The sequence below is a fragment of the Trachymyrmex cornetzi genome, unplaced genomic scaffold, assembly GCF_001594075.2.
Source record: "Trachymyrmex cornetzi isolate Tcor2-1 unplaced genomic scaffold, Tcor1.1 scaffold1121, whole genome shotgun sequence".
NCBI lineage: Eukaryota > Metazoa > Arthropoda > Insecta > Hymenoptera > Formicidae > Trachymyrmex > Trachymyrmex cornetzi.
The window spans coordinates 9,105-24,462 of NW_017295678.1; the positions used below are offsets into that span (position 1 = coordinate 9,105).

Consider the following 15,358-nt stretch of genomic DNA (forward strand, 5'->3'; position numbering starts at 1 on the left):
TTCATGTTTATCGCTCGATAGGTTGTCAAAAGAGTTAAATGTTGATAGATCCACTGTTGGAAAACGTCTACACGCAATGGGAATGGTGCAAAAAGAAGGAAATTGGGTGCCATACAAATTGAAAGAGAGAGACATGGAAAGACGTTTGGTCATCTGCGAGATGCTTCGTCAACAACAAAGGAAGGGTTTTCTATATCGTATCGTAACTGGCGATGAAAAATGGATCTACTACGATAAGCCTAAACGCTTGAAAGCATGGGTGATGCCAGATGAACCAGGCCCGTCAACGCCAAAACAAAATATCCGTGCTTCGAAGATTATGTTGTGCATCTGGTAGGATCAGAGAGGTGTTATATATTATGAGCACCGTCCGAAACCATCACTGGCGATCGTTATCGACTACAACTGATACGTTTAAACCAAGCTTTGAAAGAAAAACGACCGGAATGGGACAATAGGCACAACAAGCTGATTCTGTTACATGACAACGCTAGGCTGCACGTTGTGAAACCGGTCAATACTTGGAAAGAGTAAAGTGGGAAATTCTGCCCCACCCGTCGTATTCACCGGACATTGCTCCTTCAGATTTCTATTTGTTCCGATCCATGCAGTCGACCTTTTCTGGAGAACGATTCAATTCTTATGAAGATATCAAAAAATGGCTTGATGAATGGATCGCTTCAAAAGAACCAGATATTTTCATTCGAGGAATCCGTTTATTACCGGAAAAGTGGGAGAAAGTTGTCGCTTCCGAAGGAGCATACTTTGAATAAACTCACTTATATAGATTTGTTTAAATAAACACATCTTTTTCTTTTCAAAAAGGGCGGAAACTTATTCCCATACCCAATATATATCAAAACATAAAAATAAATAAAAGGCTAATTAGAGTTATATGCGCGGTTATTAATGCGAAAATAAAAATCGTTTATTATCGAAAAAATATATAATTAATTACGCATAGACGTTTCGGCTTGTCTTCGAGCCATCATCAGTCTAACCATTTGTTGTAAATCTCTCACTTCATGGCGAGACGGAAGATTGGTGACTCACAAGTAACACTACCCAAGTGCCACTCCGGGATTGACTTCTACCTATGCAGATTTTGTAAAGAATCGAAAAATATTTGATACGTATTTTTTTATTTCGGCAGACATGATGTTTTAAGGGCTGAAAATAGGGGTTGAAATATTAAATTTTTTAATAAACGGGTGTATTTCCGACTAATGCTGTTATGCGATCTAGCTGTAATTTGGTATATTTATGTATTTTGATGTGCTTATTACGAATATGATAAAAAAAAATTGTCGCCAAGGTCATTTTCAAGGTCAAAACTCAAAAAAAACCCTAAAAAATCGCCCAAAAATTTGTCATCAAATTTTGATTAAATTCTTACCAGAAGAGCAATTTCTAATATCTTATTCTCAAGTCAGTCACTTGTTTTCAACTCTAATATATTAATTTTAATGTACACGGAGAAAAAAAAACAAGTGAAATATAGTAGCAACTCATACACGTTTCATACAGTAGCAATTCATATACGTTAGGGTTTTTTGAGTTTTGACCTTGAAAATGACCTTGGCGACAATTTTTTTTATCATATTCGTAATAAGCACATCAAAATACATAAATATACCAAATTACAGCTAGATCGCATAACAGCATTATTCGGAAATACACCCGTTTATTAAAAAATTTAATATTTCAACCCCTATTTTCAGCCCTTAAAACATCATGTCTGCCGAAATAAAAAAATACGTATCAAATATTTTTCGATTCTTTACAAAATCTGCATAGGTAGAAGTCAATCCCGGAGTGGCACTTGGGTAGTGTTACTTGTCAGTCTCCTTATTCTATTGAGAAAGATTGACAGGTTCAGTGGCAATGAATAACAGATGAAAATCCGTATAGCCATAAAAGATGTGACATCAAAAAATAATTAAAATAACAAAATCCGCAGATTGTCCATATTGTGCGAAACAAATTCGATACAACGTTCTGATTATTACAACGGTTAACAATCGAGTGACAAATATATGTTTAATTGATACTTAAAAAATATCAAAATTTATTATGTCGATATAATAAATTTAAATATTATTTAAGTATCAATCAAGTATATATTTAAATATCAACGTGTTCTTTCTATACATATCAGTTATTGCGAAGAATATTTCCGAAGCCTCAGTGGTCGAGCTGGCTAAGACACTCTTCCCGGAAAGTTGAGAGGTCCCAGGTTCGAATCCTAGCTGAGGTAATATTTTTCGCAATAAATTTCTTACTTTCTTTTTAATTTAATTTAGGGGGGGATTATTAACGTTTCAAAATGATTGTGTTGAAACCGAATGTTATCCGCTCGCAATTATATCTGGAATAAATTTATTCAATAAAAGAATATATAAAATGTATTATTTGTAACATCCAAAATTTGACCGATCTTGGCTTTCTTTATCGTATTTAAATATCATTTTTGTAGTATTAGAAATAACTGAAACCTCTTTGGTAATATTTCAAAAAGATTGCAGATTCTTTCTATGACATTTCATCAACCTTTCAACAAGGTATCATGTGCAAGAATCGCAGACATTTTACTATTTCAGAGTTGTCTCAGAAATGCTGCAGACATATTTCGTAGTTTTTATTAAATATTTCACTTTTCAGTTGAAATATTTCTGAGATATTTCTGAAAACTTTCAGTATTGTATGGGTTGTGTATGTATGTATATGTAATGATCGTACGCGATAATTAAATAATAGAAACATCAGAACATTTACCCTTTTCCGACCCTGTTTCTTTTCTCTACGCAACTCTTTCTGTTCGTCACGTGCTTTTCCTTTACTGGAACGTTCTTTCTTATCAAGAACAGCATCCGCACGTCTTCCTTCCTGCTGAATATAAAAATATTTATACAAAGAGAAAAAAATGGAAAAAGATAAAAATATAAAAGCAAAATATATAGGTACCTTCTGGGTATTCTCTACTTTTCTTCTTTTTACATCTGAAACTAAAAAAAAATTTATACAAATATATGGGAGGACCATAAAAAATGTTTTTTAAAAATATTTATAACATTATTATATATAATTTGATATCATTTCTACAAAAACTTTTAATGTATGTATATTTATATATGTATAAAGAAAAGCCGCCTATTATGAGATAGTTGCGTTTTTGCTAAACTAATAAACGATATTTATTGGCTTCACGAATTTATTGTTCTTGGATTGAAAACTATTTAGTGAGCAATTCATTATTAGATCATGCCCGTAGTCATTGTAAAAAAGATTTTAGAATTTGGATGTCTTCAAGTTTCATTGAGATAAACCTTTAAACCTTGTTTCTTATTTAATAAATAAATATTTGGCAATAAATTCTTCATGTAGTGATAGAGTAAAATCTACTAATAGAAAAATACAGGATATGTTGAACTGTTTAATTACAAAAAATTAGATTTGACGATCGTAAAACTGTAGGCATGGAAATATAAGATGAGATACTCAAGGTATTTCTAATATGAAATAACCTATGCACCTATGTTATAGTGAAAATTGTTGTTTAAGTATAAATGTTATTGTACAATAATAAAAAGAACAGTGTCTATTTCTGCGATGCTTGGTTCCAATTATCTGAAAACAAATTCTGAGTATAATCCATCGCATGCTCATTTTTCGCGCACGCCATGTTTGTTTGTATTTTAGAAATAAAGTTTTACAATACTGATATACTTCGGACGAATGCGCGTATTCGGCTATCTTTAAACGTTAATATCTCGTTAACTACTGTGCAAACTGCAAAATGGTAGAAGATTTTTCGACAGTATTCATTATTTATAAATAATTTGATACCTGCCTATTGATTTATTGATTTATTAATATGAACAATTAGAATAAAATTTTATTCGGGGAAATATATAGTAAGCGCAAGGAATCCCATGGCGTGCTACATTCTTGCGTACTCCGGCTGCGCGCTGTCTGATTGATCAATTTAAATTGTTAATAACTCGATAAATAATGGTCTGAGTCAAAAGTGGGAAAGAAACTTTTAATTCAAAATTTCATCCTTTTTCACTCCCTGAATTATTAATTAATAAGAGTTATGAGACATATCCCCTATATATACAGTCGAACCTCCGTAAAAGTAACTTGTCGGGACCGACCGACCTCCGTAAAAGTAAAAAGTCCGCCTATATCCCCACTTTTTCAATGGCGCTTGCGTAAAATATCTCTTCCCGCGAAACAGCACTATCCAATGCAGTAATCTTTACGACATAACCTTAATATCAAAACAAGCAAGTGCATCTGTATGATTCAAATGGAAAGTACCAACTGTGTTGAACATTTACTATGTTTACATTTGTGTAATCGGGCCTTATTGGTTAGAATTATTTTCACATGCCATGCGCATGCGCTAGCGTATGTGGTAGAGGAAGTTTCGTAGAGGTATACGTATAAAAGATTGAGACATGATTTTTACGGAGGTTAAAATAATAACGGAGGTTAACTTTACAGAGATTCGACTGTAAATCAAATAAATCAATAAATAAAGTAAGTATTAACAAATTATTTACAAATAATTTATTGATAATATTTTTTTCCAGTAATCCTCTTTTAATATCCATAATAAACATCCCATAATTAGTTTTTCCTCATCGTTAGGGTAGTTATAAAAATAAAATAAGTAAATTGAACAAATGGATCAAGTAATTGAATTAAACAAATAAATATGTAAATAATAAATAAGAATAAAAACGGTAAAACTACTGAAAAGGGCAGCAACCGCCGACGACTTTGATCTTGACATATGTTGTCAAGATCATGACTCTGAGTAACCTCCACAAGTTTTAGCAGCCGCTCGTTATTCGTTAAAAAGTTATTAACAAAAGAAGTTAAAAAAAATATCGTTTTATTAGGTTGTTTTCACGCGAAGCAACTCCCATCCCACCTCCCCCTGTTTGGGGGCGCACGACTTCCACGCGAAGCGACTTTCGAAGTCGTGATCCTGAGTGATCTCCAACAAGACTTCGAAAGTTGCTTCATGTGGAAGTAGTACGCCCCTAAGCAGGGGTGAGGTGGGGTGAGAGTCGCTTCACGTGAAAGTCGTGCGCCCCCAAGCAGGAGAAGAGGTGGGATGGGAATCGCTTCGCGTGGAAGTCGTGCGCCACCAAGCAGGGGGGGAGGCAGGGTGGGAGTTGCTTTGTGTGGAAAATCATTACGTAAGGAAGGGTATAGGATAGTTCTTAATATTATATATAGCAGAAAAAAACGTTATTTTTTCAAACTTTTTTTGTTAATAACTTTTTAATGAATAACGAGCTACAGCTAAAACTTGTTAGAGGTTGCTCAGTGTCACGATCTTGACAATATATATCAAGGTCAAGGTCATCGGCGGTCGCTCTCCTTTTCTGCAGTTTTACATAAAAAAACAATCAGAAATTAGATAAATTTCTAATTTTTTGTAATTTATTTTTACTTATTTTTTTTATTTATCGTCCGTTCATTTATTTATTTATTTATTTATCTACCTATTAATATAATATTTATATAACATTTTTCTGTACGTACACGCGTACGCGCTTTAGAGAGAATTAAACTGAGTTTTCGAAAAGTTCTTGCCTGACTTTCGTAATCGAGATATTAATTTCTAAAGCACTGAATATTCGCCATTGATAGCTTGCCATGCGGAGAGTGGAGACTGGCAAGCGCCCCGCGGCGCGCACACCGTCGTGAGTCTCTAAACGTTGTATCTCGGACGGTGCACTTGCCAAGCCATCCCTGCTCCTCGCAGCCCGCGCGCCAAGCGATCGATACTCGGTAGGCGTACACTTGATAGTAGTAGGCCGAGCGGGCGCGCGTATTCAGCTATCTTCAAAAATTAATGGCGCATGGCGTTATTCGTCTATGTAATATACCTCTATATTTTATAATTTTTAGTAGTATATTGACTGTTGGACGGGGCCCCTCCTTGCTGGTTATAATTATTTATTTGTCCAGTTTTACCTATGTAAATATTATTGATTTTAGCTTTGCTTATTCTTTTATCTTTCTTTATCTTTCTTCTCTTTCTTTTTTCTTTTATCTTTCTATGTACTCTTGTACTTTTCTTTTTTTACCTTTTTTTATTCTTTTTTTATATTCTATCTCATACTTTTCTGTTTGTGGGACCCTGACAGTTCGAGTGTGCTTGCCGTGAATAATTGTATTTTATGTGAGTGTAAATGTGCCCGATCTACACTTTTAATTTTATTAATATATTTTGTATTGCCGCGCGCGCTCCTCCGGGACTTTTATATTTCTGACGACACTACTGTGATATCCCGGAGGAGCATGATGTCTGCGATAACGTATCTCCCCAGCACGCGAACTTGGGGGATGAAATATTGTGATATGTTGCGCAGGCTGAGGAAAGTGTCCCTCAGCCTTGTAGCTTTAGTGCCCATTAGAGATCCTCTAATCAGAGTCGCGACACGAGAACAGCCAATTTTGATTGGTTCGTCATTTTTCAGCAATTCTCGCCAATATTCGAATGTCAATATTGGCTGCGTTCGGGAACGTCGCTCGGATTCATCATCTATCCTTATTTAACATTTAATATTAAACAAGGACGGATGATAAATCCGAGGCATCGGAGGCATCCGAGCAACGTTTCCGAATGTAGCCATTGTAGGAATAGGCGATGTGCGTATAGATACGTTAAAAATCGTTTGCAAACTAATCTATTTTGTAAAGAATCAATTTTTCCAACCAAAACAAGCATAGAATGACAGAAATAGCGTTAATAGCATCTCCCTGAACGCACATTTTTTCCAACATTTGTCGCCCATAATGCTCGACGTTCAACATCACGCGGAAATATTTTCATTATGTAGCCTTTGGCTGCAGAATTATTGCAAAATGGGGCTGCACATCCAACCATTTTGCAATAATTTTTAATAATGTTCTAAAAGTCATACTATAGAAAGACGTATCTTACGGGATCATGACTCACACAAGAACTATAAAGGTTAGAAAGAGACACAACATATTCCTCTCTCTTTCTTGTGATTTTGCTGAAACTAGAGACTTTTAATATAAAGAGACCGTAAAAGAGTGTCTCTAACTAGAGTCTTCCTTTCTCGTGTCGCGACTCTGATTAGAGGGTTTCTAGTGCCCATACGGAGGGAGGGGGGGTTCTATCCACCGCAATGATATATGCAGGATATTTAGTTTTAAGGGATATGGTCGATTATCTCACGAATCGATGATTTTATTGAAAAATTTTTCGAAAGTTGCATGGCTTGAAGGGGGACACATGATGGAAATGTGGACTTGACCTTGAGTGACCTTGTCAAAATCAAGTCAAGGTCATTAATGTTTTTTTTAAATGAAAACCTCTATTTTTTATTACATATTCTTGTAGCTTATCTCGAGAGCTTTCCAAAACACTATAACAAAGTTACGTTGCATTGACTACTTTCCGAGTTATGGAGCTTGAAAGTTACTGCCGACGTTATCCATGTACGCATGCGCATATGAGCCGGATTTTTACGCGCGCGCGTCTCCGCGATCTATTCACACTGCTTGACATACGCTCACGTATACGAAATTGAGTCCAATCCTTCCCAACTGAACGATTCAACTTTCCTCTTTTTTTCGTATAATTTTTTCTTTCAATTTTTTTACATTAGTGGGCTTTTTCAAAACTTTTTTCAAAATTTTCGCTTACAGTTCAAATAAAATCGTTGATATTATTCTTGTGCTTGGTGAAGCTGGACGAAATTATTGTAGAGCAGAAAGATTGTATCATAATAGATATCCGTTTAGACAACATCCAAATGCAATGCAGATAAGAATTTTATTACGAGAGTGATAGAACAATGCGTAAGAGAAACCGCAAGCAAATAAATGCTGAAGACGACATTAATGATCCGCGTGTATTAACAGTGCTAGCAATGATAAACGAATCCTCATATTTCGACTAGAGAACTGCAACGTAATTTAGGAATTCCTTACTATATCACTGTGCGGAGGATTTTACAAAGACATAAATTCCATCCCTACCACATCACTTTAACCCAAGATGTAAGTGAAAATGATATGAGACTAAGAAGACAATTTTGTCGTTGGACATTACGAATGATAAAAGAAGATCCAATTTTTTTCCAATATGTTTTCTTCAGTGATAAAACCTAATTTCATAACAATGGACAACTCAACAGGCATAACTGTCATTATTGGTCCACATACAATCCTCACTGGACCAACGTGTTGATAATCAATATCGTTGGAGTTTAAACACTTGGTGCGGAATTGTAAATAGATATTTGATTGGTCCATACTTTTTTGATAACCGCTTAAATGGGAAAATTTACCTTTCTTTCTTGCAGAATAAATTGCTTGAGCTTTTAGAAGAGGTTGATCTTGCTACTCGACAAAAAATGTGGTGGCAGCAAGATGGTGCGCCACCCCATTCTCATCGTATTGTGAATACCTCAATAACATCTTTCAGGAAAGATGGATAGGGAGGTATGGATATATTTGATGGCTTCCGCGGTCTCCTGATTTAATTTTGTGTGATTTTTGTGGGGCTACGTAAAAAATATTGTTTACAAAACTCCGCCGACATCTGTACGAGACACAGATTTTCTGTACGAAAAATCAAATAACTAATGTTTGTCGTAGCATTCCTCAAAATATTTTAATTTCAACAGTAGAAAATTTTGAGAAACGGTTGAGGCTATGTCTGCAAGAAAATGGAGCTCCATTTGAACATCTTATCAACGGCTAGAGACATATTCAAATTGATCTTGCCTTAATCGACCGGATCAGTGATCGGTCTTGCCTTAGTTGGCCGGATCAGTGATCGGTCTTGTCTTAGTTGGCCCGATCAGTGATCGGTCTTGCTTTAATCGGCCGGATCAGTGATCGGTCTTGCCTTAGTTGTCTGGATCAGTGATCGGTCTTGCATTAATCGGCTGGACCAGTGATCGGACTTGCCTTAGTTGGTCGGATCAGTGATCGGTCTTGCCTTAGTTGGCCGGATCAATGATCGGTCTTGCCTTAGTTGACCGGATCAGTCCCGATCTTGCCTTAATCGGCTGGATCAGTGATCGGTCTTGCCTTATAACTTAACAAGTACTTAACGAAAAGTAATTTTATCGTAGTATTTTGTAAAGCTCTCGAGATAAGCTACAAGAATATGTAATAAAAAATAGGGGTTTCCACTTAAAAAAACATTAATAACCTTGACTTGATTTTGACAAGGTCACTAAAGGTCAAGTCCACATTTCCATCATATGTCTCCTTTCAAGCCATGCAACTTTCGTTCAAAAAATTTTTCAATAAAATCATCGATTCGCGAGATAATCGACCATGTCACTTAAAAAAATACACCCTGTATATTTCGGCGCGCGGCCTAGCTGCTTTATATTGTATGATTCTAGGGGAAAGATATCCCCATGGGGAACCTCTTTGATAAATAAAAGACAATATCTTGTTAATTATTAGGAAAGTTGCAAAATAGAAGATTTTTCGACTTATTGTTAGTTTAGTCCACTCTACCTGCCCATTAAATATTTGGCAATTATTCTGGGATACGGTGTTTTGTATGCGCGTGTGCGTGTAATTAATGTGTGTAACATATAAATAAAACAAATAATCAAACTTTCGAAAATGTCAAAATAAAGAACAAATAAGGACTAATGAAAGTTTTTTACGCGGTTGTTAATGCGGAATAAAAAATCGTTTATTGTCGAACTATAACATAAATTAGTTACGCATAAACGTTTCGGCCTGCTTTCGAGTCATCATCAGTATGTTTGAACGTATAATGTGAATTCTCACTTCTTCATGTCATATATTTGAAATTTACACTGAGGGCGGAATCCATAGACGTTGCTGAAGATTCGAGATGGTTTTAAGCTAGTACTTAAGATGTCATGAACCAATCAGAGACTGGTATTCATAGTCGATTCTTATTTCAAGACCGTCTTAAGTAATGTCTTAATATATGCTAATGCAGCCCTCTGACTGGTCAAAGGCCGGTATTCATAGTCAGATCTTATATTCAAGACCGTCTTAAGTACAGTCTTAAGAAGTCACGAATCAATCAGAGGGCTGCATTAGCGTCTTAAGACATTACTTAAGACGGTCTTGAAATAAGAACCGACTATGAATACCGGCCAAAGAGCTGTATTACCATCTTAAGATATTGCTTAAGATGATCTTGAGATGAAGAACGGACTGTGGATTCCAGCCTGAAACTTTATAATAGTGCGCAATTCAGAGATCTGAAGTACACTACAACGAGATTACCTCTACTTCACTCCGAAACAATGAAAATCAAGATTTTAGTGGTTACTGCTATTTCCCGCTCACGCTTTAAGGTTCGCTATTACGAGGTTCCAGTATAATTTCATTATATTATAGTACAAACCTCTTTCAGGACCTTCTTGTATGGGACCCGAACTAGCACTGCTATTTGACACACTTGAAAGATCTCGGTCTAAATTGTCTACACTACTGCTATAATAGTGCTCTTCCTAAAATATAAAATTTGCATTTTCTTGTAATTATAACATATCAGTATATAATATTCATGTACCATCATAATGTATATCAAATCTTTTTCTATTTCGAATATTGAATCAAATTATGAGACAATAATAGCATACACAAATTTTAAAATTTCGGTTACAACAGCATGATACACAAAGCTATTTGACGAATTTTATAAGAAAACTTTTACGATTATACTCTTATTGAAATTTTTTGTTCAAAATAGCATTTATTAAATTCCCATCTAATATTTTTTTTATTTTGATAGACTCTACGTAAAAAACAAAATCTTAACATAATTGTTACCTTATAATATTTGCGATCCTTTTTATCTAATCCCTCATCATCTTTTATTTCTTCTTTTTTTACATATTTTTCTTTTACTTCTGAAACGTCCTTACTGTCTTCTTTCTTTCTGAACTTTTCAGAGTTTTCACTATTCAAAGAATTAATATCGAATTACTAAGAGATTTTTAATACAGAAATTTAAAAATTAATTCTATACTTATATATTAATCTTATTATATCCTTATATCTTTTATTAAATTACCATATAATTTTCTATTAAAAAAAAAAATAAAATATAAAAAGGTATAAGTTCTAACAAGTAACTCCAATAATACGATGCAGTAAATATATATAAATGTTTTAAACTGTATTGCTCACTGATGCGTTTGACTGGAGGAACTCCGTTTGTCTCGTTGCTCCTTGTTTTCCTTTTCTGGCCGAGTGTCTCCATTATTATTTTCTTTCACCGTTACTCCATTGCTAACTTTTTCACTTGTTTCATTATTCGTTGTGTCTTGTGTCTTAGCAGCCTATACAAATAAATATAATAAAACTTATAACTTTCTCAAATACTTTTGAAACAAAATCCCCCCCACTATCTTTCCCTCCCTCCCACTCCCTTCCATCTCTCTCCCCCCCCCTCTCTCTGCTTTACATAAAAATGAATTCAATAAAAATGATCTTAATAAATGTTATCTAGGACATGATCTTGAATAACATACAAGAGGTTTTAGCCGTCGGTCGGACACCTTGAGTAATGTTAATGCCGACAGTACTGTAACTTTCAAGCCTTATAACTCGCAAAATACTTAATGAAAATAGTACATTGTGCGCTCGCCTTCGGCTCGTGCGACCACTCCGCACTCGTCGCAACAGCCAACTTCTCACACTTGTCGCACATACTATTTTTCATTACACGTGCGTGGACGTCTGTGAAGCTGGCCCCTCAATGTCCAAATTTTGAAAAAATAAGACGAGTTCTGATTGCTCCCCGAAGAGTTCTAGAATTCTATAACACAATAAGAAAGAGTTCCATTTATTAAAGCAGTTAAAACACCATTTGAAGTAACGGGGGGACTAAGGTAATCGTGGAACTTCACGATTCTGCAATTTTGAAGGGCTATAACTTCTAAACCGTTCATTTTAGCACGTTGATCTATAGAGGACAATCGATAATACGTTGATCTATACAGGACAATCGATAGAACTCTTTGGGGGGCTATCAGAACTCTCAACAAAATAAGAGAATTCCAAAATTTTTTTCAAAAAAATTATATAAAAAAAAAATTTTTTTTTTATTGGAAATTCAACATTATGACACGAATTCTGGAAGCCCCCCGAAGAGTTCTAACGATTATCCTTCACAACAGTTGCTCTGAAATCAATATCTAAAAAGTTCTAGTACTTTAAAGTTTCAGATTTTGAATTTTTCCAAGTCCACAATGGTAAAAAATTTTTTACGGAAATCCTGTGTTTTCTTGAGAGTTCTGATAGCCCCCCGAAGCCGAAGAGTTCTAACGATTATTCTTAACAACCGATGCGATAAAATCAATGTCTATTTCGGTCGAATGTACATGCGAGTGTGTCATTAGAAGTAAGGACTATTCTTTATTTATTATTTAGTGTCTCCAAACCTTCTCGGATGTATGTGTATCACAGCAGAGATGAGAACTCCAAGGTTCGCCACTTCCGTAGTATTTAGTGACTCCAAACCCTCTCTTTTGTGTGTGTGTGTGTGTGTGTGTGTGTGTGTGTGCGCGCGCGCGCGCGCGCGTGCTTTCTTTCTAAGAAGAAAAATTTTTGCAATTGTGATGTTTTTCGAGTGAGCCGTTCCCCCCTTTTGTATATATCCACTGATACTACAGTTTAATGCCGGATCCGAACGGCGAATTCAGAAAGGGTTGTTATGGCGAAGTATTCTCGGTTTGCCGTTGCCTTCCGAGAGATGACGACCAAGATCTTTGTATTTTCTATAAGCATGCTTCTATTATATATTATGTTTTACATAAAGTATCACATGTGGGCATATTGTTTCGTTTGAGTTTATTCTACATCGTTTCTTGGACAGATCGTCATATTTATACCAGTTTATTCCTGTGTATGTATATGCGACGTAATGTCCACTATTGTAGCCGCTACCAAGGTACGAGACGATGCCTGCCAAAGAATAGCTGTTACTGTTTATCGTAACCATTTCTGAGGATTTCGGAGAAAAAATAGCTTATTATCGATGCATCCTGCTTTGCAGATATCATTTGAAAGCTAGGGAAATTGCCAAGATCAGAAAAATGCATTCGTACAAAAATAAATGTGACGATGTGTCACCATTGGGAAGACGTAGTTTTTTTCCTATACTTCCGGTCTATAGCTAAAAAACACCTTTCATCTTCTTTATGAGCTCTTTTATACATAAGTAATTGTTCCTCAGTAAAATACATACAGAAAAAAGGATCAAATCCTATGTTATGTATAATTCGTTGAAATCGTGTGTATTTAGCCATTTGTATATTTTTTATGGGATCATTATTGCACAACTCCAGACGCTTGTCTGATTCCATTTGTTTAGCCTTACGTAAAACTGTTGCATCGTATAGAATTGATGGAACGCTGTCATCAAATGTGATCAGTCTATTGGCTTCTTTATTACGCCACTCATTAGCAGTTTTGTTTCCGTCTAGTAATTCACTAGCGATTTTTTCACGTAATGACCCTTTCAGTTGTCTTTTTTTTTTATGTATAATTTTCGTAGCAAAACCAGCAAGAATGCAGTCTAATACTACATCGCTCTTTTTTTGCGGATTTGTTATATAATATACCCGCAAGACGCGCGCCACATTCGTTACATGCTCCTTTAAATTTCGCGTAACATTTAGCATCACATATTAATAAAAACTTTAGCGCGTTTAAATGTGAATGCGCACGGCAACTTTGTTTGCTGCCATATCTTATCAGCAAATACATGCGTCCATTTTCCTGGCTGCAGCGACATATATTTTCGTCCGTTACGTCCGTATGTCTGTCGCGTAGGTTTAATTTGTGCTGATTTTTCTTCGGAAATTATTAATTGAAAACGTTTCACAGTTTCAGAAGTAGAAGTGTTATTTAAGTCAGTCAAATTAAACGAGCTGTCTTTTGAAATGTCTAATATATCTTTTTTGTCAATGCAAAATGCTTTTAATACGGTGCTGTACATAGTTTTTAAAATCGTATAAATATGTTTCGGACTAATATACGAATTATTATTTGCAAGCGTCTCAGATATTGAAGCGTAGACAGTATGAGATGGTGGGAAGATCTTCCTCCCATTATCAACGGTTTTAAATTCTTCGTTTATTAGAATATCTCTCAACTTTACTTCATCATACATGTTGGAAAAAAACTTTAGAAAAAAATTAAAAGGTAATATAATGAGAGAAAGAAGATATTTAACTTGAAAACTACTAATAGTAATTAGCTAGCGTTCATTGAAAGCTGCTATTTACTTTTTCGACGAATGAAAAATAGATAATCAGTAAGAATGAGAAATAAGATAAAGGAAATTTGTTAGGAAAATTTGTATAAAAATTTGTAGGGAGAAAGATCGAAATCAAAGGATGATGAATGCTCGTTGATTGATATCTCAAAACTCCAAAACTTTACTCCGAACGTTTCTCTTTATTATTATCTATTTCGCTGTTATTCTAAAAAGTCAAATGACATGCGACGATGCGACTGAGCGCGGCGAGCCGGCGACAGCGGTACACGTTTTGTGTGGCGACAGTCGTACCGGTGGCGGCGCTACGTGTCTTAACGGCCACCACCACGCCGGCATATTGGGTACTGCGCAGTCGCGTGCGCTTGACCGCTAACTTCATGCGGCGCTATCATGCGTCGTATCGTTAGAATTTTTCGGGGGGCTATCAGAACTCTCAAGAAAACACAGGATTTCCGTAAAAAATTTTTTACCAGTGTGGACTTGGAAAAATTCAAAATCTGAAACTTTAAAGTGCTAGAACTTTTTAGATATTGATTTTAGAGCAACTGTTGTGAAGGATAATCGTTAGAACTCTTCGGGGGGTTATCAGAATTCTCAAGAAATCGCCGGATTTCCGAAAAAAATTTTTTAAACCCATGGACTTAGAAAAATTTCAAAAATTGAAACTTCAAAGCCCTAGAACTTTTTAGATATCGGTTTCAGCGCATCGGTTATTAAGGATAATCGTTAGAACTCTTTGGGGGGCAAACAGAACTCTCAAGAAAATAATGGATTTCCAATAAAAATTTTTTACCATTGTGGACTTAGAAAAATTCAAAATCTAAAACTTTAAAGTGCTAGAACTTTTTAGATATTGATTTCAGAGCAACTATTGTGAAGGATAATCGTTAGAACTCTTCGGGGGGGCTTCCAGAATTCGTGTCATAATGTTGAATTTCCAATAAAAAAAAATATTTTTTTAAATAAAATTTTTTTGAAAAAAATTTTGGAATTCTCTTATTTTGTTGAGAGTTCTGATAGCCCCCCAAAGAGTTCTATCGATTGTCCTCTATAGATCAACGT

At 35.3% G+C, this 15,358-nt stretch overlaps 1 protein-coding gene across 1 annotated transcript in view; it reads right to left on the reverse strand.

Annotated features, from left to right (window-relative positions):
* Window positions 1-2,362: 2,362 nt before the first annotated feature.
* tho2 (THO complex subunit 2-like protein) overlaps window positions 2,363-15,358 on the reverse strand; it is a 46,265-nt gene continuing 33,269 nt past the window's right edge. Inside the window, exons 20-25 of the mRNA XM_018511975.1 lie at window positions 11,200-11,351; window positions 10,840-10,969; window positions 10,412-10,517; window positions 2,965-3,005; window positions 2,692-2,886; window positions 2,363-2,368 (exon numbers count right to left, since the gene is read on the reverse strand). Of these exons, the coding sequence (XP_018367477.1) occupies window positions 2,363-2,368; window positions 2,692-2,886; window positions 2,965-3,005; window positions 10,412-10,517; window positions 10,840-10,969; window positions 11,200-11,351 (630 nt within the window). The remainder of the gene's footprint in view (window positions 2,369-2,691; window positions 2,887-2,964; window positions 3,006-10,411; window positions 10,518-10,839; window positions 10,970-11,199; window positions 11,352-15,358) is intronic.